General features: G+C 40.5%; 2 protein-coding genes and 1 pseudogene across 2 annotated transcripts in view; all 3 read right to left on the bottom strand.

The window, feature by feature from the left end:
- Positions 1–11,097: 11,097 nt before the first annotated feature.
- On the bottom strand, positions 11,098–14,718 carry spry1 (sprouty homolog 1, antagonist of FGF signaling (Drosophila)). Its single transcript, XM_055159646.1, has 2 exons — positions 14,220–14,718; positions 11,098–12,996 (listed from the first exon to the last, which is right to left on the bottom strand). The coding sequence occupies exon 2, from the start codon at positions 12,939–12,941 to the stop codon at positions 11,925–11,927; it is 1,017 nt and encodes a 338-aa protein (XP_055015621.1). The 5' UTR covers positions 12,942–12,996; positions 14,220–14,718; the 3' UTR covers positions 11,098–11,924.
- Positions 14,719–16,366: 1,648 nt separating this feature from the next.
- Positions 16,367–21,495, bottom strand: part of spata5 (spermatogenesis associated 5) — a 167,483-nt gene continuing 162,354 nt past the window's right edge. Inside the window, exon 17 of the mRNA XM_020917598.2 lies at positions 16,367–16,990. Coding sequence (XP_020773257.2) covers positions 16,808–16,990 — 183 coding nt within the window. The 3' untranslated portion in view covers positions 16,367–16,807. The remainder of the gene's footprint in view (positions 16,991–21,495) is intronic.
- On the bottom strand, positions 17,711–17,828 carry LOC129410752 (5S ribosomal RNA; annotated as a pseudogene).

The raw sequence follows: 21,495 nt of genomic DNA, 5'->3' as shown, positions 1-21,495 counted from the left end.
AGAGGATTTCCTATACCATCCTCTGAGAATCATTAGCATTGACTAGGCTTATAGGCAAAAGATACATGTTCTCCCAGTGTCTGTATCCCAAACAACCAAAATGTAATAAGATAATTCTCCAACTAGAAACTCTGGACTATGATGTTGTCTCAAGAACTGGTCAGTGAAAGACAAGCAAACAATGCAGTCAGATTCATATAACATAATGGTCAGAGTAACATACTAGATACTAAACCTGTGTTAGGATTGGCCCTGTTCTTGGTTTGGTTCTGTTTTAGTCCAGGTTTAATTCTGAGTCTAGTTACAAGTCATGGTACAAGTAGCAGAAAAAAAAAGTGTCAAAATGGTCCCGTTATGCTACTGAATCCTATGTGTAACTGGAAAACAGGAACTTTCCGAGCACTGGTGTCTTGATTGCAGGACAATAAAGATTACGCTAACATGCATGAATCACTCTAAATACTACTTCAATTGAGTAAATGAGATGAGAAAACAATTACATCATGGGTAAAATGCTATTAAAAGTCGATTTGACATGACAGCCTGTCTCCTTTAAAGAAGACCTATTGTGCTTGTGCCTGCTAAAGTTATAATCTATGACACCCATGGATCATTATGTTATAATTTGGACATTTTAAATTGCAATATTGATCTAAAACAACTTCATAAAATAAACAAGTCCACTGAGTTCTGCGTTAGAAAACTGTGGTGCCCAGTGGGAGCTGACGTCGGCGTGAACGTCATCACAGCAGTAAGAACTATAAAGTTGTCATCATCATACACGCATAATCTTTTTGCTGTTTAGGTTCATTTTCACTATATTTTCAGAGTAAATATGGTAGTAAACTAAAATAACTTTTATTTCTTTTTTATAAAGATAAATATTCTTGTGGGGCCCAGTACCAGATGGCCTGTGGCTCAGTTTTGGGCCCCAGATCGGTGGTTGGGGACCCCTTGCCTATACCATACAACTAGCCATCCTTCAGTTCAAAGTGCTAAGTGAAATGACACTACAGGAGCCCAAATGGCTGCCTCTCACTCTACTGTATTGATCCCTTAATCACAGTGAGCCGCTGTGAGGGCCTTTGTGCATAGAATGGGAGACAAAAGGGACAGGAAGGGGCTCTGACACAAGAATGCGCTATCAGATCCACTCCACTCACCCACAGAGGGGAGAGGGAGGGAGAGGGGGAAGTGTGGGGCAATACACTGAGGTCCCATGGGTGTGGAGCTCTGAAGCCATCCCCAGGAGCAAATGCTTGAGGATGAATGAAACACCTTTACTTTGAATGGAGCCCAACACCTGATAAAACAGACCGCCCACCTCCCCATGGGCACTTTACTGCTCCGGACATACAGGAAGTCACTAGCAATGTGGTTATAAAAGTCAACTGCTTGTAGCCGGACATGCTAATCAATATAATTACAGGCTTGGGGAGTGTGAAAGTTGTTGAAGGACTTGCTTGTTTGAACCTAAGGAGAGGAGCAATTTTGTAGGAGGTGATGTTGTCATGATACTAAAATTTCTCTAAACTCTATTTCAATACTAAGCAGTTCACCCAATACTGATAATGATTTAAGAATGAATATAAAATGCTCCTTTTTTAAGTAATTTTCAGATACAAATGGATAGTACTTTCTTTATCTTAGTATGATGTCTTAAATTTGTTCAAAATCATACTGAAACTGTTCAAGAATCATACCCAGAGTTGTGTTGTGTTTTTGTTTCATTCCATTCACAGATGTTTAACATGTTCTTCTCTTAAAGAAAAAAAAATAAAATAAAAAATCATTTCACCTTTAGATGTCATGTGGTATTACAGGAAGTGCTGGAAAACTACCGCTTCATGACATCACAAAATGAATGAATGAAAAAAAAACACAACTCTTGGTATGTTTTTGATGAGGTAACAACATTATAATATGGGTTAAAGCTCACAAGAGTAAATTTTGCATAATATAAGACCTTTAGGAACATTTGCAAGAGTGTGGTTGTATAAATGTTAGCCCATCATAGTTAAAAAGTTTTAGCACTAATTTTAAATTACAAGAAACACCTGAACATTTCATAGCTTCACATTTTCACCTGTTTGGTTCTTTGACCTGTATGTGGACTGGGACCAGTGGTAGAAGAAGTACTCAACTTTGTTACTCAAAGTATAGATACCGGAGCAAAAAATAATAAAACTAAAAATATCGCATGAAAAAAATGCACCTAAGTAAAAGTATTAAAGTACCTGTTTAAAAATGTACTTAAAGAATGAAAAGTAAAAGTACTTTGTGCATATATTGAGGTCTTATAAAGCTTAAAATGTAGTGATTTAATACAGATTTGTGCTGAATTTTGTTCAGTAGAAACAACTGAATGAGTCGTTTTTAATTTATTTGATTTTATCTATATATTTTTGTTGGCTCAAACTAAAACTGACTTTTCAGCAGGCGTCAAACAATAATAAAAATTAAAAAAAGCTCTTACTTTTCAGTCCTATTCCAAAATGTAGTGGAGTACAGATACCTGCTCTCAGATGTAGTGAAGTAAAAGTAAAGTATTCACTTTAAAATCTATTTAAGTAAAGTACAGAAACCTACATTTTTTACTTAAAGGAGCACTGTGTAGAGAGAGTCGGTTAAATGCTTTTTGCCATGGAGATGTTATTGCTTTGTCTGGAATATTTCACAGTGTGGCATTAAACCTTTTTATGATCATGGAGACCAAACCAGACCAAGTCACAGGTCAGATCTGTGGAGAGGCGACTCCACTCACCGTCAGGAAGCCTGTTTTTCTACTTTGTTCTTTTGAGCTATGAAACCACCTGTAATGGCATAAATGTAAGGTAGAGCTGTTTAATGTCATACTGTGGAACATTCCAGGCAGAGCAATGACATATCCATAGAAAAGAGCAGGTGACAAACCCCTAACCAAAAAGTTACATGGTACACCTTTAAATACAGTATTTTACTACTTTTCTTTTGTTACATTCCACTACTGATTGGGACAAAAGTGCTCTGAAAGGTTGTCTGGAGAAACCTACAAAAATGATATGGTACAGTACTAATCTGTATGTTTAAACGCAGGGGAAGACAGCTTGTCATGTCTGAAGCTACACGTCTGGCTTCCATGCTGCTCTGTGGCTGAGCTCTAGTCTAAACTCAAATATAGTGGTCACACCAAACCCAGGCCTGTTCTCTGTACTCTTCGACATGTTTACACGGCGCATATACCGTACTTCTATGAATGTCTCACACACATCATTTTGAAGTGGCTGCAGTGCAATGTTTTACAGCCATACTATATCTCCTTTAGCTTTTGAATTTAGAGATAAAGTCAAATGTGTTTAAAGGCCTTATACCAGATTTTTTCCCCATGTATTTGAGCAAAATATGTCTTGCTTCAGTACAGATATCTTGTATAAGCAGCACTTGAGGTCAAAATATGCCTGCCACGTGCTGTCTGTGTCCAGAAACTGCTGCTGTTAGCTTTACCGTCAGGGCAAAACACCTCCCTTGTCTGTGAAAATTGTGAAAAGCACTCTTAAAACTCATTGGGGTGACTAAATCAAATATTTGGAATACATAGAATAATTTTGAACCACCACAAATCATTCAAAATTAACTACAAAATTAACTACTTCTGTTTTTCACATTATAAGATGGTAAAAATTGAGAGCATCAGAGCGTGAATCACGAGAAGAATGATTTTACTGCTGTATTATTTTTAAGTCAGATGCCCTCATGCCTCATTTGCAGCCAAACTCATTAAAGGCATACTATGTAACTTTTCTGGTGTCTCCATGGAGATGTTAGTGCGTGCATGTTCAACAGTATGATATAAAATTTTAATCTGGCATTTATTCAAATCTGTGTTTTTTCGCTCAAAATACCTTGTAAAATGCTGCATTCTTATGTTTAACAGGGTCAGTTTTCCACAGATCTGACCTGTAATTTGGCTTGGTGGTGTTATCCGCTTGTCTCCATGGAGATGTTATTGTGTTGTATGAATGTTCAACAGTATGGCATTAAACTATCTATCTTGCATTTATTCAATTCCATGTTTTTGTTGCTCAAAATACCCTATAAAATGCATTATTGTGGGTCAATTCTCCACAGATCTGACCTGTAATTTGGCTTGGTGACTTTACCTGCTTGTCTCCATGGAGATATTATTGTGTTGTTCAACAGTATGGCATTAAGTAATCTATCTTGTATTTATTCGATTCCATGCTTTTCTTGCTCAAAATACCCTGTAAAAATGCATTATTGTGAACAGGGTCAACTCTCCACAGATCTGACCTGTAATTTGGCTTGGTGGCGTTATCGACTTGTCTCCATGGAGATGTTATTGCATTGTATGCACATTCAGCAACATGGCATTAAACTATCTATCTTGCATTTATTCAATTTCATGTTTTTCTTGCTCAAAATACCCTATAAATTGGATTATTGTGGGTCAACTCTCCACAGATCTGGCCTGTAACCTGGCTTGGTGGAGTTATCCACTTGTTTCCAAGGAGATAGATACTTCTAATGCTGTACTGTGGAACATTCCAGGGAAAGCGACAACATCTCAACTATGTGAATGGTGCGATAATGTTTTTTGAATGTATTGATTTTTTTACTTTTAGATATTTACATCCTAAGTTTAAATTCTGGTGGCATTTTCTGACTTGTCATGTTAACAATTATAACAGCCAATTCTTTTCCACTTTAGATTTCGGTCATCTCCTCGAGTCCTACCCCAAAAAACGTCGCTCTCCTCTCCAAAATCCACCACCCCCACATTTCCCTGATTGCTAATTTCTATTTATATGCCATGAGCGGAAATAATGGAAACCAGATGCAGGGGCGGAAGGCAGTGAGGAGAGGGAGAGCGAGTAGGAGTTTGCGTAGGTTCAAGAATTGACTAATGTCCTGTAAGAAGATGTCTGTTTACAGTGGATTTAAGCCCTGGGTTTGTGGGACTGGACTTTATATGTGGACGCGTGGGCAGGAGGTTCCACCACTTACTCATATGGTAGTCAGGGGGGAAAAAAGAAAAAAAAAAGCAGTGAATAGCGTAACAGACCCGCCAAAGCTGACTACTCCAAATAGCATTATGTGGGCGTGAGGAGTAGCTAAATTTACCCTGAAACAAGTGCAAAAATGGAAGCTAGTAATTACACCGAGGAATTGTTGAAAATGCATTATGATTATAGACAGGTAGAGGTTTAAAAAGTGTGTGATGTAGCTACAATGTACACGTCTGCTTAACATGTTAAAGGATCCATATTACGCCATTTTCTGATCTGTGTTATAATGTTGTTTCCTCATCATAAACAGACTTGGAGTTGTGCTGTGTTTCATTTGCGCATGTTTAACACTAGGGATGTAACAATAACCGAAATATTGTTATATAATATCGTAAAAAGTCTCACAATAATATCGTGGGGTGTCACAATATATATCGAATTACAAGTTCCGTTGCTTAAATGCATGGATTTATAGTAGCAAAAGCTAATAAACACAGAGAACTACATATCCCATGATTCATTTCAGTGCAGACAACATGAAGAAATATCGTTTTTAGTTGAATTCTTGGGATTATGACAGAAATAATTCATACCAAATCTTGACAAGATATTTTAAAAGCAAAAAAGTGTCCTATTTCTCCAAAATATCGCAATAAATATCGTATCATGAGCATATCGTGAAAATATTGTACTGTGAGATTAGGATATCGTTACATCCCCATTTAACACACACATTTTGCATATTTAATTGTTGTCTCAAATGGAAAACGCTCTGCTCCATGTGTTGATGTCATATTGTAATACAGGAAGTGCTCCACTATGTTCACTAGAATCATTAAGATAATTTCAGTCCTGGAAAAAGGAGCTGTTAACTTGAATACTGCCACAGTATTTTGAGCTTTGGAGATGTAGACAGACTGATAATAAAGGATAAAACAAAACAAAAAAAAATAAAACATGTGTGAATGATACAAAACACAACTCCAGGTATGTTTTTGAGGAGATAATGACATTATAACGTGGCTTAAAGCTCATAATTTTGCATATTTTGGTACCTTTGACATTGGTTGGAAAAATCTGATTGTGAAAGTTTAAAATGTACATATATTAAGATAGAAATTTAGATAGACCTTTGAGAGCAACTGGCATCTAATTCTGGAGAATGGAGATGCAGCTTCAACTGCAGCTTCAACTGCAACTTCAACTGCGAATATATAGACTAATAGATGGATTTTTACCTTAGTAGAGGTGATAACTACTATCCATTAGCTCTTGTCAATCAATTATGTTTGTCAAAGTCTAAGTAGAGCAGATGTTTTCAACCTTTCCACAGCAACTAATGTATTCTGGGCTTTTGGAGTTTTACCAGGTCAAAATCAGGACTAAGTCACGTCTAAACTAGGACTAAATAAGATCTAATACAAGACCAAACCATGACAAGTAAAGCTAACACAAATCTAAATAAGTGCTTCATTTGTGTTTTATGTTTTGTCTGTCTTTGTCTTTCTAGGAAGCATCTCAGAATGCCATGAAAAACGTTATACAAGTGTTATGTATTATTATTATTATAAGTGCTGATGTGCATATACATACCGCAGTTTGTTAAATGCATTTAACATTTTCCTAAGAAGCTGGAATGAAGAGAGATGGAAGTCTGAGCTCAGTCATCATGCCTTCCTGGTCCCAGAAAAGTGAATAAGGGTGTCAGCTCTGTATAGTAGTGAAACACGTATTAACATGTATGGTTTCAGGAAATAATTATTCTGTGGTCGGAACAAAGTAATAGGACTAAACTGTGCCATCATTTTATCATCAGTGGCTATAGTTACATATGCACTCTAAATCAGATTATTATTGGATATTTTCAGTTAGAAGCTTATTAAAATTATGTGAAAAATTAACTACTTGTTTCTGATCATGGTCTCTCTGAACACTCACATCAGATTTTGGGCTTTACGTGTCATTTAAAGGTACGCTGTGCAACTTTTTTGCTTGTCTCCATGGAGATGTTATTGCTTTACCTTGAATGTTTCGTGGTGTGACATTAAACATATCCATATGCTCAAATATATAGTCATTCCTTCTGTGAATAGGGACGTCTCTCCACAGATCTGAACTGTGATGTAGTGTAGTGCTGTGATCAGCATGTGATAGACAGGTTTAATCTATACGGTGGAACAGTCTAGACAAAGCAGTAACATTTCCATGGAGTAGGGGGCAGACCCTCCACTAGAAATGTTAAGCAGTGCATCTTTAACTAACCTTCACTGTCCAAAAGTCAGACTATAAACAGACAATAATCAGATTTTTGTGTGCATGTGGACAAAGCCACTGAAGACTGACCTAAACCAGTCTTGTACATGTGACCTTTATGAACTCACAGTAAATGTACACTTTAACTTCATGCCTAAAATCCATCTATGTATGAGAGACCATCCAGGTTTGACAACTCCAAACAGTGTTACGTGGGTGTGTAGAGAGGCTGCATTTAAACAAGTGCAATGTGGAGGTGAGTATTATACCCAGCTATTACTTAATAGTGACTCAGGTTTCACTGGTGGTCCCACGGTGAGTAAAGCTGCAGCAATGGATGGAAAGTCAGTTTAAGGGCATATTACAGAGTTGACCAGTGGTAAAAGTGCAGACATGGGGGAAAATAAGAGAAAAAGTATCACATGAAAAAATCTACTTAAATAAAATAATTAAAGTACCTGTTTAAAAATATAAAAAGTTAAAGTTTTTGTGAGTATTTTGAGGTCTTACATGGTTTCAAATGTACTGACTTTGATACAGATTTGTGCTGAATTTTGTTAAACAGAAACAACTAAATTCATATTTTTTTTTGTTTAGCTGTATTTCATTGTATATTTGCCTTTTCAGCAGGTCTCAAACAATAATAAAAAATACTTCAACTTTTTAGTCTTGCTCAAAAATGTAGTGAAGTAGAAAGTACAGATAGCTGCTCTCAAATGAAGTGAAGTAAAGGTATCCACCATAAAATATACTTAAGGAAAGTACAGATACCTAAAATGTACAATACTTTACTACTTCTGCTTCATCTTGTTCCACCGTTGGAGTTATTTTTTTCTGCAGATCATAGGATTCCTTTTCTAGATATTAAGTAGACACCAACTTCATGTCATTATAATGTATTTTGATCTCTACCTTACACGTCCTGCCCACTGTACAGGGAAACCATAGCAAAACCTGTCGAAAAAGAGGTCTCCTTTTGTCTGCTATCATCCAGGAGCTAGCAGCAAACTGGGCTCGGATTGCAGCTCTGAAAAAGGTTGCAGGAAATTGACAAATCGTTAATCCACTCAACGCTATAGAGGCCAACAAAAGGTACATTCCACCAAAATAGAGAGAAAGGAAAGCACAGTAAAGTACAAGTACGGGTCCATTTGAAGAGACGCTTCATTACGTGCAAACTGCTGACAATCTGGAATAAGGTAGCATGCAGCGGTCACAGTGGCGTCTTGTGTTATGTTGTTGAACGCATAGCAACAGTTTTTATATAATGTATTTGTCTTACTTTAATCCAATCAGTACTTTTGTTTGCTATTAATTGTTATAGTTGGAGGAAATCGACACTGAACAATATCAAATTTGAATCTGGACTGGCATGGATCTGAACTATACACTGTACATATAAATGGAGATATCTAGCCACTGCGTTCCCAGTAAGAAGTGAGCATCGGGGTGCTTCCGGCTTCATCGACTCTGGCTCCATTTTACTTTGTATTGAATAATTGTCACCCCTCTCTCTGTGACTGCTGTAGTGAGTCTTGTCATTTTGGTCTTAAAATGTTCATATTAGCCCACTCTACATCCTGGTGGTTTTTCTGTTTATAAATTCCTATTCCTAAGGTGGAACTCGGCTCCAAATTCGCTCCTATAACAGGTTCACTTGACTGGAGCTGAACGCTATGGGTGACGTCACACTTCCTTAGTCAACTTCTTTATACAGTCTGTGATCTCAACTTGATGAGTACAATCTAATATGCCTTACATGGACCATTATAGTTCATTATTAGTGCAAATTTCCACTGCAAGGTTTTAAGGTAACTTGTATAGTCCAAATAATGATGAGTCAATCAGTGATTATCACTCACATAACTATCCACGTAAGCAATTATGGCTACAAAGAAGCCAAGTTTAACAATAGCTCATTTTCTTTTTTTTAAACAAATGTTAAATGTTATTTGCAATGCTAACACCAAACACATGTCTTCTCTGGTCAGATGGTCCAGTACAACAGGCAAAATACAGTTTGCACTGTGCAACTTTCCAGGTGGAGGGTAGTATGGTTTAATACCATACTGTGGTACATTCCAGGGAAAGCAATCTCTCGAGCATATCTCCATGGACACAGCCAGGTGCTGGACTTGTACCAGAACTGTTACATAGTGCGCCTTGAACTATGTCTGCACAGAAACTAGTCAGCCTACCAAAACATATCTAGAGAAATGGGACAAGATCTTGCAAGCTAAAATTGCCTCAAGATCATGCACAGATGTGAGATTTTTTGTGTTTACATTTGGCACAAACACAAAAAGTGTTAGTAAGTTACACAACTTGAGAAGCCATAGTTCACAAAAGCAGAGCTACTTTGACAGCATAAACATAGGAATTTGTGAGGCCATATAAATGATGTCAAAATCTCATCTTTTCTTGATCTCGAAGACCCAGCTGAGCGTCTTGGAATTGTGTCTTGACCCCAAATAATAATTTTAAATGTATGTAGAGTAACAAACAAGTCATAGAAGAAACAATCAGTGGTTTTAAATGCAAGAAAATAAAGTTGGTATAACTTTCTAAGAACACACCCTTCCAAACCACCTTTCTGCATCAGTTTAGAGTGCACAAGCTAGCATCAACTCAGACCCTAGCATTAGCCTGAACCACAGCCTCCCAGAATACCTCAAAGACATCTGCTAATAAAAAATAGGAGCGTGAGCAACTGCAGTTTACTTTAAGGACATCTGTGTCATTAATAACAATGGTTCTCGGAAAGTTCCACACAATTCCCTTCAAATATTTAGGCTAAACCAAATTTTACAGATTCTTTTTTTAACAGTGAGGCCGCTCTAACTAACAGGATTCTAAGTTCTTGTTTTGCCAATGCTGTGAAATCAAAGGGCCGTTGCTAGCATCACCTGAGGCTCGCGGCGCAGTCACATGTCGCTGATTAAAGCCACACGGTTGTTTTGTTTTCATGCTAACGCTGCAGCTTTTCCAAGGCCCTTAAGCCGTGCTATGTTCCTTTCCTTTTGTCCCCCCAGCGTATTTCCTGGTCCCAGTTTGTGTTTCCCCCAACTGTTGGCATTTGCACGCCTGACCAACCGACTCGCGAAGTGATGACGTTATACACCCCGGGGGCCCTCTAGCGCTGGTAGAGGGAGAAAGAGGAGGGGGCGACGCGTTTGGGGTCAGCGGACGTCCCACGTGATAAATTCAGTGACAAAACAGAGGACCAAATGGAGGATTGTGGGTCACAGCAAGTCCAGGGGGGCTGTTGGCTTTAGAGCAGGAACTGTGCCGTAAAAAAAAAAAAATAAAGCCCCAGCATTGATAGCCCCTCTAGTTTATTATCTTTGAACAGGTGGCCCTAGCTTAACTCATAATGGCCGCCCTCTACTTTTCTCAAGGCGCTCACATACACTACACACTGCGCAATGTGGAGACCATTTGGGAGTTTGGGAACATCCCGATCTAGCTGCGTTTAAAGCCCAGAGAATAAACTACAGTGCATAGTTTCGCGGTGACTCGTTGGCAGTCAGCTAAAGTGGGGAGGGGGGCGGATAAGGGGGGGACTAGAGTTACTTCCTGTGAGCATGGAAATGTGGAGGCTCTTGTTGATGCTAGCAGCTTTGGGGCTAATCGTGGCAATGACCTGTATTGTTTAGCTTTCAAGGTTAGCGAGGAGAACGACAGCGAAGAAGCCCTCAAAGAATGTAAACAGTTGCGTTTCAGTGCTGCAAGCTGTTTCTACTCATGGCTTGAAATTGAGACCAGCAAACACCCATTCATGCAAATACATGTTACAAAATGATCGAAATAGACCCAAATCACGACAAAGACAAGGCTATGTTTTCATTAATTAATATATTTTCTGCATTAAAGTTAACATAGTTTTCTTTTGTGCCACCCTTTAATTTTTCAGTAAGTATTTGATATTGTTATATTCAGACATGAGTAAATTTAAGACTGTCTCTTGCAATAAATATCATAAAATAATAGAGCTTCACATAATAAATATTTTTTACAACAACAAAAAAATGTTTTAACAGACATTTTTTCTCTTTTTTAAAAAATAGCCAGAATTCCTCTTATGGATTTTGAGCATACAGTTGAACACAAACGGAAAAACAAAACCATGGGAAAATGCCACAGGGTGAAGTCTGGATGGGAGGAAGTAGAGAAACATATCCAGGTGTAGGTGAAATACTATGAGATGGATGTGCTTTCATAAATGAAACATGGAACCACAGTATACACGTGGCAGCAACCATTAATTCAACATACCTGCGCGCTATGAATAACAGGTAACAGCTACATAATTGCCCTATAATAGATCGTCCTTCACAGATTTGGTGAGAGGCAGCCCCAGCTGGTCACCAGGGCCCAGAGGAGACTGCCTACCTAAAACGGAAGAAATACGCTTGATATATAAAAATAGTGTTAATGAGGAACTGATGACAGACATAGAAAGAGTTAAGGCAAACACTGGTCTGTAAAAACATGGTCCTGATCCAGAAATAAAATAAAAAAATGAGTGGTTTTCGTTACTCCTTTGCTATAGCTCCTTAGGTTCCACAGTGCAGAGGGAAGGCCGGTGGGAGGTGCTTAAATGTTTGATAAACATTAATTTGTGACTATCATTATTATTGTCAGTATATCCATGTCACAGAGCCATCAGGAGGGCTTGCCCTGGCTGTGTGGCCAGCTGTCCAGTTTGCAGTAGACAGTGTTAGAGTTCTTGCAGCGACAGCCAGGCCGCTGCACCCGGTCGTAGCAGCTCTGGCAGGCCTTCAGACAGCCCTTTACCGGAGGATAGCATAGCAAACAGGGAAAGAGTACCGACATTAATCCCATGCACAGGAAGCGCGAGCAGCAGTGGGAGTGGGACAGAGAGCAGGGGTGGTCCGCACAAGAGTCCCCCTCATCATCGTTGGAGCAGTGGTAGAACAGGCCCTTGACTAGACACATGCAAGTGCCATGCTCCAAAGCACTCTCGGCAGAGCACAGACACTGTCCATTACAGGCCAAACATGAGGGCAGAGTCCGTGGAGTCGTGCACTCACTGCACTTACACTTCCCACAACGCTCACAGATAAACTGGTGTCCGGCTGCCACAGGAACAAACAAGTCTGACTTGCCCTTGGTTGGAGGCTTCAGTGGGACCTCAGGAGGAGGCAGGTGGAATTTGGGTCCTTGTGATGGGGCCTTGGATTTGGGCTGAGTCCGGACAGGCCTCTCCACTCTGTGCGGTAAGCTCTTGGGGGGCCGACTGGGGGGAGAACAGGCCAGAAGTCCCTGCTCCGAGGATGCGCTGCCGGTGCTCCCTGAGCTGGCAGCGCTCCCTGTGCTGGTGGAGCGGCTGAGGCCAGGGGCCCGGGGCCCTGGCACCAGCACCATGCCCCCTACAGGGTGCCGGTGCTCATAGTTGTTGTTGACGGGGATGACCTCATGAGTTCTCTCCTCCTTGTCCTGCTTGGGCCGGGGGACCGTGCGGGGAGCAGGGGGTCTCCGGACCACCGAGGGCCCTTCTGTATACTCGTTGCTGGAGCGGATGGCCTTGATTTGGTCCAGAGACAGAATGGCAGCATGCTGGAACTCCCGCTCGTAATCCGACCTCTGGCGGCCCTCGAGAGAAGGCTGCTGGATCACCACTAATGAACCACCCGGGCCATGTTGACTTTGGAGCTCCATCTGGGGGTATCACCACTTCCGACATTCACCGTGGACTTGGCATGCATCGGAAAACCTGCAGAGGGGGGCAAGGAGCCGGGACAAAGGCAAAGGGACATGGTCAGAGAGAGACTAAACATGGCACATCTGATACAGAACTAACCTGCTGCTATAGAGAGGTTTAACTAGAATCAGGCAAGGATTTCTTGTCTAATATCTACATACATACAGGGACTGCTGCACTCGCTTTACATCCAGAGTATACGTTTAGCCTGGCTCTTGCCTCACGTCCTCAGCGTGACAACATGTCACTTTTGATCCCTCTAAGTGAGCGTACTCCGGAAAAAAACGTTGACGATTAACAAGACTTCTTGTACCTTCCTCCCAATACGCACACATCTAAACTTCACAAGGCCCTACAAATACTTCCCCTGCTCATTTCCATTTGTATGACTAGTTAACATTTAAATGCACCGCGGCGACGAAATGAGGACACGATCCAAAGGAACTAAATGAGCTGCCTCACTTAGTATTCTATTACTGCCCCAAAAGGCTTTCAGGGAAACGGGACAAAAGTGGAGCAGAAGAACTAAGGTCAGAGCGAGTTCCGACGAGATTCAAGCTCAAGCAGAAAAACAAACCCGCCGTTTAAACATAGTCAAGCTATGCCTTATTTAACGCCATAGGAAGATACCCCCTGTGCGCATGAAAAACGTTTACGAACGAGTGGATCTCTGGATTTGGTGTCATGAAACAACAAACCGGATGCAAAACTGTTACATTTAACCTGCTTTTATAATCGTAGATAAAGTGTAATATCACATCACAAGCATGCTTACAGAGCACTTGAGATATGAAGTGTAGTATAGTATTTTACTCTATCAAAATCACAACGCGTATTACGCATGAGAGACGATCTCCGCTTTACACGCCCGCTTTACAAAAGTTTTTGCACCAGAAAGACATGGAGTGCTTGATCTGCGGACATAAGAGGAGGCATCCAAACAGACGGCAAAAAACTTATGAATGAAAACAAGAGGCGTGGGGGAGGGGTGTTTGTTACTAAAGAGCCACGAAAGGACGCCCGCATGAAAGTCGTGTTATTTCACATCCAACTATCGAGGGATCCCAGCACCAACGAAATTACGTCTTACCATTAATCAAATCTAATCCTATAAACTTGATGAACGATAAAGAACACATTTCTAATGCTCTGACTGAGCGTCGTACAATTGCACTATGTCCGCAGTAGGCTATAAAGCGAGTGCAGCCAGGGTAAACAGTGCGGTGGATACGTACCTATATGCAATCATCCATATAGTGGAATCCATCAAATACACAGCCCACGAAACTCCATAGAAGCGCAGCGACTGGTCATCTTAAAACATAACATTCACAGTCTGTTAATCCAGTGCGACTGTATTCCTGTATTCCTTTTTGCTGGGACACTTGTGGAGAAGTTCACGCGCGCATGTGTCCCGGGACAGCGCGGATTGTATATCCAAGTAAAAACTATCGAAGGCGACGTTCACAAATCACGTACAGTCCGTTTCCACGTTGCAGAGAAACAGCAGATATATCCAAGACTCGCGCGTCCCGTGTGCGCTATACTGTGGCCGGATGCGTCGCAGCTCTTCTCTCGTCTCGTTCTCGTGCGCTCTGTCCTTCTCTGCGAGCCACTTCAGCACTGAATGAATGGAAGCGCACAGCTCAGTGTTTGCTCCACAAGCCAACTCCCATTGGCCATTCACCGCACTGAAAAAGGATACATCGCATCCGCTCCTGATTCATTGGGCAGATGTGGAAGGCCGGCCGAGAGGGAAGTGTGCAGCAGTTAAGGTGGACCGGAGACTTGACGCCCCACACGCTGCGCACGAGGGGCTTCCGCTCTGTGCCTCATGAATGTGAAGTGTAAAGAGCTTCGTGACGCAATACAAGTCTGTGTTTATTCTATGAGTGCCCACTTTCAGGAATAGACCTGTCCGTAACACAAGGACAGCACGTACTCTGCCAAGATACGCCTAAGTCTGTTTTATACCAGATACATGGATTGCTTGGTTTTACGTACACGTTTTTTAATCTGTTTCCTTCGAAATGTAATCATAAGTGCAACGTTTCATATAATAGACCTAAATGATATGTACCTACATAGTAACAGTTGTCTATCAGTAACAAGTATCACAAAACTATGGTTATTATGCTTATTTTAATGAAAAAGGTCTTATTCGTGCAATTTGCTTAAGTATTCTTATCATAAGTCTGTTTATGTCTGACAAGTCATAAAACTAACAGTAAACCATTAAAGTAAGGCCTACTAAATATGCACTCTATTATAATTGTCCTACATTAAAACGTCAAAGATAACAGGTATTGTCATTATTGATTAGGCTGTAAATCACATTTGCAAATGATATAACTTTTAATACAGTGTTATGGTTCACACTGTGTTGCTGTGTAATAAGCTGTAATAACTATAGAGCTAACAGATGATCAGTACTAATGTAGGTGTAAACGGGACGCATTTTGTCACGTGTCCATGCCTTATAAGCTTTAAATTGTGATGCACTGAAACAGCTACTTCTACAGTGTACTTGCTGTAAAGTTGAGCAGACACTGTGGACACTTGTGTAGGGTTAGGGACAGAGGCTCTGGTGTAATCCGGACTACCTTAACAGCAGAGCAACCCGCAGCCAGGGGACAGACCCCCTCCCCCCAGAGCACCCCTCCTCCCCTCTGTTCCTGACTGTCTGGTTTGATTGGTGTCGCGGATGCGCTACATCCGGATCCATGAGAAAAGGAAGTTCAATACAAAGTCAATTTATCCCATTCAAATGGAAAAATCAATGGATGCGTGACCCCCGGTGCCATTCCGGGTCACACATGCCTGAGAAAAGAGGCGCACAACGGAGGCCTAAGTGTAGTTAATAGGGTGCGAAAGGAAAAGCGTTGTGGCGCACGAATCTAAACGTGCTCCAGCCAAACACGGGGCTGTAGAGTGTCCCGTAGCGACAGATGGCCACCGGGATCCTCGCGCTGTGGTCGGAAGTGCGCGCGCGGAAATCTCACCACGACTGTAATTAACTCATTTTCCATGGGTGCACGTGAGAGAGGGAACAGCCTGCTGGTGTGCGCCCTTCATAAACGGCACACACAGACCCTGCCTGGTCTCCATATGGCGCAACGTTAACTGCAGCCCAGTGCATGCAACAGACCGGACACTTGTTGAATAGGACAAAGTGGTCAATTATACATAAACCTGCTTGTACTAAAATGCAAAGAGAAGCAGGTGAGATATCAGTATAAAGTTGTGCTGATTAATTTTCCACGCCAATCTATTTATAAACACAATTAATTAGTAATAATTAGCTAAATGCACTGGTGTAGATAATTCATAATAGTTCTAGGATAAATGTTAGTATACTTGAAATAAGACAACAAGGCACATCTAGCGTGTAGAAAGTATATTTAATACAGAAACATGTCTTACAAAACAGTTTTTCATAGTTTTTTCCCAGTGAATTTGTATGTGGTTTATACCTCATGGAAGCTTTTTTGTACTAAGATAAGAGAATCTGTTTTTGTACAACAGTGGTGAAACTGCATTGTTCTAAAACCAAATGTACATTTTTATTATCCTAGCTGTATTGTTTCCTGTTCGCAGCATCTACAGGCCAAACATGGTTAACTTCAAGGATGCAGTGAATTCATAATAATGGTGATTTCTAACCTCAAATATGTATAATATTATACATACTAAAATATTATTACCATCTGAGTCGTGTTTACTCAAAATAAACCCTATTCACTCACCATACACACAGTAGTAAGAGACAGCTCAGAGGTCCTCTGTCTTCCTTACATGACCACTGTGTGTTGTGATGGTGTGGTCAGAAGAGGGCCAGACCTCCGCTGTGCCTCTGCTGATATCTGATGTACGTTTGAATGAGGGAGTCGGGGACACGGGGCTGCACGGTGATCAGGGCCTGCTCCAAATGCCTGGCCTGGACGGTCTGGGCTTTGATGTCCTCCTGTAGGGCCAGCAACGCCGCCTCTCTGCATACTGCTGTTATCTGGGACAGGACACAGACACGCCGTTAGCTGTCAGCCACTGGATACATGGGCTTGTGTGGTCAGCTAGTGCTAAAACCAAGTATGACAGAGTTGAGAAAGGGGTTGCTTATTATGTGAATTTGATGTTGATGAGCAAACCAAACTATGAAATACTGACGATGTGTACTTGCACTACTGCATTGTTGCATGAAAATAACAAAACAAAAGGAAATTCTGACCCAGATATTATCATACATGTATAGTTTATAATGTGTCCACAACAGAATATTTGCCTAAATACTGGTACTACTATAATTCAAGTTCAAGCCAGTGCAACTACTATTGATACCATTATTACTATCACTATTATGGCAACTGTTTACGCAAAAAAAGAGTTGTGACAATGCCCATCATGTGATCTAGTACACTGCAAAATAATGTCCATTTACAACATATTATTAATAATAATAATAATTATGCATCAGTTTTATATAGCGCTTTTTTGGACACTCAAAGATGCTTTGCAGAGAATTAGTCATTTACTCCACACCCGGTGGTGGTAAACTACTACTGTAGCCACAGCTGCCCTGGGGCAGACTGATGGAAGCGAGGCTGCCAATCTGCGCAATTGGCCCCTCCGATCACCACCATCACTCACACACACACACCACTTTCATACTAGGCAATGAGGGTGAAGTACCTTGCCTAAGGACACAACAACAGTTTTTAAGACTGGCGCCCCCCTGTGGCACCTGATTATCCCAGTGGTCTCCCATCCAAGTACTAACCAGGCCCGGCTTTGCTTAGCTTCTGAGATCTGACGGGATCAGGCTTTGACAAGTCGGTATGGCCACAATTTAAGACACAATTAAAGGCACAATATGTAACTTTTCGGGAGGAAGGTCAGGCACCTGCTTTTCTCCATGGAGATGTCATTGCTTTTCCTGAAATGTTCAAGTTTATGGCATCAAGCGTATCTATCTCCATACAGAAGAAGCCAATAGACAAACCTGAAATTAAATAAATGCAAGATAGAGAAGTGTAATGCTGAGGAACCTTCTAGGCAAAGCAATGACAAACAGGTTGTGGGCACTACTCCAACAAAGTTACATAATGCACAAAATTGACTCTTGTGAGCTTTGAGCCATGTTATAATACCTCCTCAAAAACATATCTGGAATTGTGTTTTGTTTCAGGTATGTTTTTGAGGTAGTCCTGCATTAGTCTGCATCTCCAAAGCTCAAAATGCCCTGTGATGTCATGAAGCAATCGTTTTCAAGCTAACAGCTACCTTTTACCTTTTGTTCAATAGAAATGGGCAAATACAGGGCTAAAATGATCCAAATTATTCTAGTGAAGGTGTATGGAGTTTTAAAACACAGTGAATCACTTGGTAAATGGTCACATTTTTATATAAACCTTTTCCATCTTCAAGGCACTCAAAGCACTTTACATCAAGGAACCACTCACCCATTCACACACTTACACTCATACATCAGTGTAAGCAGACATTGGGGGCAAGGTGGGTTAAGTGTCTTGCCTAAGGACACAGCAACAGCATTCATCCGTGGGAGCTGGCATTGCCCTGCCAACCTGAGGGTGAGTGGATCTGGCCACAAAACCTTCTGATCAGTTGACAAATGCTCTTACCAACTGAGCTACTGTCGCTACTTCCTGAAGAACTCAGCCTAAATATGCAAGGTTTGTGTGTTAAACGTGTAAATGAAACAAAACACAACTCCCTGTATGATTGTGATGAGAAAACAGCCTTATAACATAGATAATAAAATAGTGAAATATCAGCCCTTTATTAACAAATAATTCCTAAATCTAAATTATTGACCTCATAGGGGAATTAAGTTCTTTACTTTGGCCCATTGGCCTCTTTCTTTTGCATGCAGGGCAGCACCCAAATGTGAGCCAGGATCATGGTTTGGATCATGGTTTTGAGTATCGGCCTGCTTTGCGTGGTTTGAATCCTACTTACTTCCATTTACAGCTGATGAAGGATTAGCTGCTTGTCCAAATAAAACAGAATCTTTTGGGTAACTAGAAGACATATTCCACCATAAACTACAGCATGTCAGCACTCAACTTTTGCACTTCCTCTGCACTCTCCAGGCATTTGAAGCATCTCCAACAAATGACAGCCGCCCACTTCAGTCCCCACATGTCTTTTTAAGCAAAGCACTGATTATGCAACGTAACTATTGTTGCGTAACAATACAATCATCGCACTGTGCTCGCACTGTGTAGAGAAGGACAGGTCCCTTTAAGCAAATAAACATATGAAATATGGGGATGTTCAAACTGAGATATGCTGTTGATAAAAAAGAAATCCATTTTAAATTAATGACATCAAAATGGCAACCCGATATGTATGTTGTACAAAATATGCACATTTTCAACTATGAGATTGTCTAAATATAGATTCAATAATGTGTTTATAAGTTTGATAATCTATACTGTACTGGGATCTATTTTAAAATTAAAGATACACTAAGTAACTTTTCTGGTGGAGAGTCTACCGCCTGATCTTCTCCAGGGAGACATTATGGTTTGGCCTAGAATATTCTACAGTATGTCATAAAACTTATCTATCTCTATGCAGACAAGCAAGTGTTGCTACAAGGCCAAGTTACATGTCAGATCTGTGGAGAGACGACCCATCTCACAGTCAGAATGATTGTTTATTTTTTTTTTTTAGCAATAAAAATACCTGTAATTGAATAGTGATATTCTTAGCTAAGTAGTAGCATCAGCAAAGAAGTGCTTGCTTATAACAGAAAAGTTACACAGTGTGCTATATTACGCAAAACCGACTCTTGTGACCTTTAAGCCATTTTATAATGTTGTTACCTCCTCAAAAACATACATCCATACATTTACACATGTTTGAGTAACTCTTTATTATAGTACAGGCTACATCCCCATAGCTCATAATGCTCTGATCCACCTTGTGATGCCATGAAGCTGTAGTTTTCAAGTTAACAGCTACCTTTTACCTTTTGTTCAGTAAATACTGGCAGTTCTAGGGCTGAAATCATCAAAATGCTTCTACTGAAAGTGTGTGGAGTTTAAAAACACAGTGGGGCACTTCCTGTTGTAGCACATGACATCACAAGGTGGCACAGAGTGTTTTCAGTTTGAGAGAAAAACTCTATTTAAAGGCCTGTTTAAACGAGAACGCTTGCAGGTAAAAACAACAAAATATTTGATCAGAAGTGCCTTTCGTTTAGACAGTGACGGCATTTTTGGGGCTTAAAAACGCAAAAATCTGAAACCACCCTCCAGAGTGGAAAAGTTGAATACGCTCCGCTGTAACGTTTCTGTCTACACTGCCCAAGACGCAAAACTCTGGTCAGATCTACTCACGTTTATGTCACATACACACAGTACACAGAAAAAAACATGCCAGACAGCATGCATACGCAATCGAATTCCACACACTTTTGCATCACCGTATGCACACAGATTTCCTCCTGAAAACACTCGTCTAAACGCGGAATAAAAAGTGAAGAATGCAGCGCCACTTTTGAGTCTTCTGTTCAGACCGTCATCATATAAACATAGCCTAAACCTGTAAATATGCAGGATTTGTGTGTGAATGAAACAAAACATAACTACAGGTAGGTTTGTGATGAGGAAACAACATTATAACACAGACCAGAAAATAGTGTAATATGGGCCCTTTAACGTGACATGTGGAAATATGCAACTTCAACTGTAACTATAAACAAACACATTCAAACCATAAAAAACAACACCAAAATTGTTCAATGGTTACGCAACATTACTCTATCCACACCACACTGCCTGCACTGGCCTTAGCTCTGTCCTCTCTCTGTAATGTAAATACTGAGGCTCCCTGATAGCATTATGCAACGGGCCCACATGAAAGGGGCCGGCTGACCTCCTGTGCACACGCCACTGCTTTGAATCACTTCCGAGCGGGTGGCGATGGCTGATGAAGGCCAGGTCACCTCTCCTCTCTCTCCTCTCTCCCCCTCTGAGGAAAAAAAAACACCTCTATAGCTTTGTTCTAAACCAGTGCAGCTTATACAACGACTCCCACCAAATCAGGAAGTGATGGGAGCGCGCTGATAAGGTCAGCCAGGGAGGTTAGTAGGACACTCACAGTAATATTGACTATGTGTATGTACTAGTACTGTATGTAGAGCAGTGTTCACTATAGTGTAGAGCATGGGGTGGTTAAAGGTACACATAAAGGAGAGTCACTTTAATTGAACAAAAATTATTCAAAAATTGTATGTATGCATATTGGAATTGGTCCAAGATATTTGATAAACAAGACCTGGACTGTACCAACTTGAAGTTATAAGTTATATAATCCAATACAATACAATCCACTTTATTTATATAGCACATTTCACAAACAAACAGTTTCCAAAGTGCGGCACACGTACATAATAATAACAATAATAAAATGATAAAATAAATGCTGAGATTTACTCATACTAGTCTTAAAATAATAAAACCAATAAAATAAAATACAATAAAATCA

Source organism: Boleophthalmus pectinirostris, unplaced genomic scaffold (assembly GCF_026225935.1).
Source record: "Boleophthalmus pectinirostris isolate CB_2022bp ecotype Guang Dong unplaced genomic scaffold, ASM2622593v1 HiC_scaffold_23, whole genome shotgun sequence".
In the NCBI taxonomy this organism is placed as follows: domain Eukaryota; kingdom Metazoa; phylum Chordata; class Actinopteri; order Gobiiformes; family Gobiidae; genus Boleophthalmus; species Boleophthalmus pectinirostris.
The sequence above is the reverse complement of the archived record's forward strand: the minus strand, read 5'-3'. Positions and strand labels throughout refer to the sequence as shown.

Bases quoted from the DNA above. Each gene is read 5' to 3' on its own strand.
- spry1 (XM_055159646.1), bottom strand. From the start codon at position 12,941: ATGGAGCTCCAAAGTCAACATGGCCCGGGTGGTTCATTAGTGGTGATC.